The sequence below is a fragment of the Halyomorpha halys genome, unplaced genomic scaffold (genome assembly GCF_000696795.3).
Source record: "Halyomorpha halys isolate HHAL.00 unplaced genomic scaffold, Hhal_1.1 Scaffold180.1, whole genome shotgun sequence".
Taxonomy (NCBI): Eukaryota; Metazoa; Arthropoda; class Insecta; order Hemiptera; family Pentatomidae; genus Halyomorpha; species Halyomorpha halys.
Window position 1 is genome coordinate 370,680 of NW_027107549.1, and position 4,460 is coordinate 375,139.

General features: G+C 27.9%; 1 protein-coding gene across 2 annotated transcripts in view; it reads left to right on the top strand.

Annotated features, from left to right (window-relative positions):
• Positions 1–4,460, top strand: part of LOC106679162 (uncharacterized) — a 341,257-nt gene that overhangs the window by 151,452 nt on the left and 185,345 nt on the right. For both annotated transcript variants that reach the window (XM_067045902.1, XM_067045903.1), the window contains exon 2: positions 3,694–3,900. In XM_067045902.1, coding sequence (XP_066902003.1) covers positions 3,694–3,900 — 207 coding nt within the window. The remainder of the gene's footprint in view (positions 1–3,693; positions 3,901–4,460) is intronic.

Sequence of the window (4,460 nt, forward strand, 5' to 3'; positions counted from 1 at the left end):
AAAATAATAAAAAAATATTAATTTTCTTGTTGATTATTTTATTGACTTTTCAAATATAAAACATTTATTTTCTAATATAACATAGTTGAACTAGTCTGTTTCAAGACATAAGTAATTATAATTTTAAACAATGTTTTTATTCCGAAGTATAGAAATAGTATGAGTAATAACGTCACAATCTAATTCTTTAAAAGTTTAATAAATATATTTATGATTTAAACAAAAAAAAATTTTTTTTTTTTAATATATTTGTTTTAAAAGTACAATTATTTCATCATATACAAAAATAAAGAGAAACTGATGAACCTTAAATTTACTATTTTATTGACAAATAACAAAGTATTAAATTTCATACTTTGTTTCTTTTACATTTTTATGTTATAAAAAAAAATGAACGATCTTAACACAAAACTTTTTCATTTGAAAAACTAAATTCTTTCTGTAATGTTCCTTCTTTTATCAATCAGCCATAAAAACTATATATTTTTCTCAGTTTTGAAATAGTGTGATTGATTTGTTTTTTAAGGTTTAAAAACAAAAGATAATATCTTGTTTTTTGCAGAGTAGCCTTCAATCAGGCTAAACTACAATGTCTTCAATCAAGACTGTTACTAATCACCATGAAAGGAGACAATGTAAAACAAATCAAATTCAAACTTCAGTGAATAAATAATTAGCCATACTTTTAGTTTATTCGCTGATTTGGTTTTAAAATTTGTACTTATGTATTGTACAGTCAAGTGGGATAATCTCAACATTCTACTAATATATTTCTTACTTAATATGTGTTCAAAATTTTGGTGCGTTTTTTAAATATCAAATATTTATTTATAATCTTTAAATTTCTTTCTTGAGACTGGCAATTTTTTACTAAATAATTAAAAAACACTATCCAAATTATAGTCTCAAAACATTTATTTCATTTACACGTCCAACGTTTCGGCCAATTCGGCCATCTTCAGGGACAATCTTAATTTACTATGAGACATATCATTTAACCATTTTAAAAAAACTCCATACAGGCTATTCTGCCCAGGTCAAAACATTTATATCTAATATGTCAAAAATACATTAAAAATCACAGTCAATTTATTCCTCTTTTACCACTCTTTATACCCTCTTATTATTAAGGTTACAAGTGAGGTTGTAATAAGAGTGTATAAAGAGTGGTAAAAGAGGAATAAATTGACTGTGATTTTTAATGTATTTTTGACATATTAGATATAAATGTTTTGACCTGGACAGAATAGCCTGTATGGAGTTTTTTTAAAATGGTTAAATGATATGTCTCATAGTAAATTAAGATTGTCCCTGAAGATGGCCGAATTGGCCAAAACGTTGGACGTGTAAATGAAATAAATGATTTGAGACTATAATTTGGATAGTGTTTTTTAATTATTTAGTATCAAATATTTAGCTAACTCTGTGTTTAAATCTGACTAAGGGATCACATATTACAAGGAAACTATGAGTTAATGACAAACTAACAATTTATTATTATTCCAACTGTTACTCTAAGAATAATTTTTTTTCAGGATAAATTTAAAAATTTAGTCTTCGTTTAGTTTATACAGTTTTATAATTTTCTTACTTGTAAAACTTAATACACTATATTCTTCTTTATCTTTATAATAAGTTATTAATTAATTAGTTAATAAGTATTTCTTATTAGTTAATAAGTTATTTCCAGTACCTGATTGTAACTTAGCGCTGTATGATTACCATAAATTGGTTCTGACCCAATGCATGGAAGCATGGTGCTGTTTATGGTCCAAGGTACCTGAAACAAATAAAATAAAGAGAATACATGGTGATACTCAACCTCTACCGCCAATCATCGAAAATCGCCATGAACAATCAATCATAACCCGACTCAGGATCGGACATACATGATTAACACACAAGCACCTTCTAGAAAGAAATCTTTCACCTAAGGGTAATGTAATGTAAAGGGTAAATGTACCCTGATGATGGAGCATATCCTGGAACACTGTTCGCGGCTGAAATCATCAAGAATGTCTTTTGGCCTTCGGGGGCAACGTCTAGCCTTACTGCCAGAAAATTAGAATAATTTGTTAAAAGTTCCTAAAGGAGAACAACCTGTACCAAGAACTGTGACCACGGAATCCAGAATACGGTGCCTCTAACCCTGTAGTTGTATACGGCGCCTAAAAATTAAGCAAATAAATAAATATAATAAGTTAATTTAGTTACAAAACATTGCTAAAAATATTTTTCCTAAAAAACTAAGTATATACGAATAATTGAGGAGTAGGATGGTTGGGAGTATGTAGCAAGAGAATTCTGAAGCAGATGCAGTCAGAGTTGTTGAAAAAGATTATTTCAAGTTAAAAAAAAAAGAAGGAAAATTTCAGATTATTTCACTAGAAAATAGTTTAAAAAATAAATTCCTGAACAATGATTAATTATTGAAAGGATATTTTAATGTAAATACATCTATAATTTTTAATGATAAGTTAAGAGTTGTTATTACTCGTACTATTTCTAAATTATGATATAAAGACATTTTTAAAAATAATAATTACTTATGTTTTGAAACAGATTAGTTAACCAATGTTGTATTAAAAAATAAATGTTTTATATTTGAAAAGTCAATAGCATAATCAACAAGAAAGTTAATAATTTTTTTTTTTACGACAGCTTCACAACAGCTCGGCTTTAATGTCCATTTCCATGTGACAATGTATTTATATAGATATAAAAATACATCTATAATTTTTAATGACAAGTTACGAGTTGACCGTGGATTATATATGAGGAGAAGATAGTTAGGGGTGGGGTCAGTGGAGAACACAATACGTAAAGCTTTTTTAGTAATATCAAGGTTTTTCAGCCAGAATTTCAAGCCTTCATCAGGGCTGATAAGAAACATATTTTTTTTGTTAGTCCTGACCAAGGCTTGAAACTATGGCTGAAAAACGTTGATATTACTAAACAAGCTTTAACTTATTTTTGTTGTTTACTTACCGCACCCCCAAACATTTTCTCCTCATTTATACATTTCCAACGTCAACTATTAACTCATCATGTATGAATAAACCATGGTAAATTGTTTCCTAAAGTGGATAGTTTCAAATACCTCGGCTCTACAATATCATTAATAAATTATGAATGGACTGGCTAAGGATATACAATGCCACGATAAAGCCAGCTCTTATAAACCGCTGCAAGGCCTGGGCTCTAACAGATGCCCTAGAAAGCTGAATTGAGAGATTTGAACAGAAAGTCCTTTGTAAAATTATAGGAGCGATCTGGGATCTAAGCTCAAATTATTGTTATTTTTTTGATTTTTTAAAATAAATCGAAGGCTTATTACCTGCCTTTATGGATTATGATAGTTTTATATCATGTAATAAAACTGTTGGTGTATTTGTTACATATTATAGCATCACATTAAAAAAGTGACAATCTTTGGTTATCATAACTAATTTAAAACCAATTAATTTCAACTTACTTTAACAGTATGACCATTGCTTAAACGTTGTTATAATTACCAACTCTTCTTTTTCTATTAAAAATTATAATCAGGTTTTACAAATCATTTTTATTTTTAATTAAATGATACTTGTAACTTGAATAACATGTAATTATAAGTATATATTGAGCTATATATATTTCTTAACATAAAAAATTGTGTATAAAAATATTAATTTAAAATTTTATTGTTATCAGGAGGCTGAAGGAAGAGGTGGGCTCGTTGAAGCGAATAGTGGGCACAGCTTGTGTCGGAAAGACCTGCTTCCTGTGTCGTCGGGATTTGGGAAGAATTATCAACAGAGGGGCTTGCTGCCCTTCGTGTAGGCAAAGGGTGTGCAAGTCCTGCAGGCAGTACGGGAGCTCACCTAACGAATGGTTATGCAATCTCTGCTACCGCCAAATGTAACTAAAATATTTTAAATATTTATATTTTTCAATGTTGTGGAAAAGTCATTGATATCTTTTATTAATGTTTCACTTCAAGCCTAGAGATTGATATATTCTTTATTGTCTAGGGGCTTAGGGCTTTTTTTACAAAATACTCTTAAATAATAATTTTAAATAAATGTAAATCTTAAATTTACAAATCAATCAGTTTGAATACAAAATAAATATAATTTTAATTATTTTAAGTTTTTGTATGCTTAAGAGAAATTAAATATTTTATATATTTATTTTAAAATAAAATAATTTACATCCTAGTTTAGTTTTAAAACACTCTTTGCTATTCTGCCCAGGTTATTAATTTCAATCCTGTTTTGTCATTTTTTCATTAAATTAAAAAATTTTTAATAACAGATTAACTTAACGCTATTATCACTCTCTTATCACACACTATTTTTAGCTATTGTATGTTAAGAGAGTGAAAATAGTATTAAATATATGTATGTATAGTTGACCGTAAAAATTGATATATAGGGAGATGGTCAGGGTTACGGTCAAAGGAGAAATAAAAATAGTTT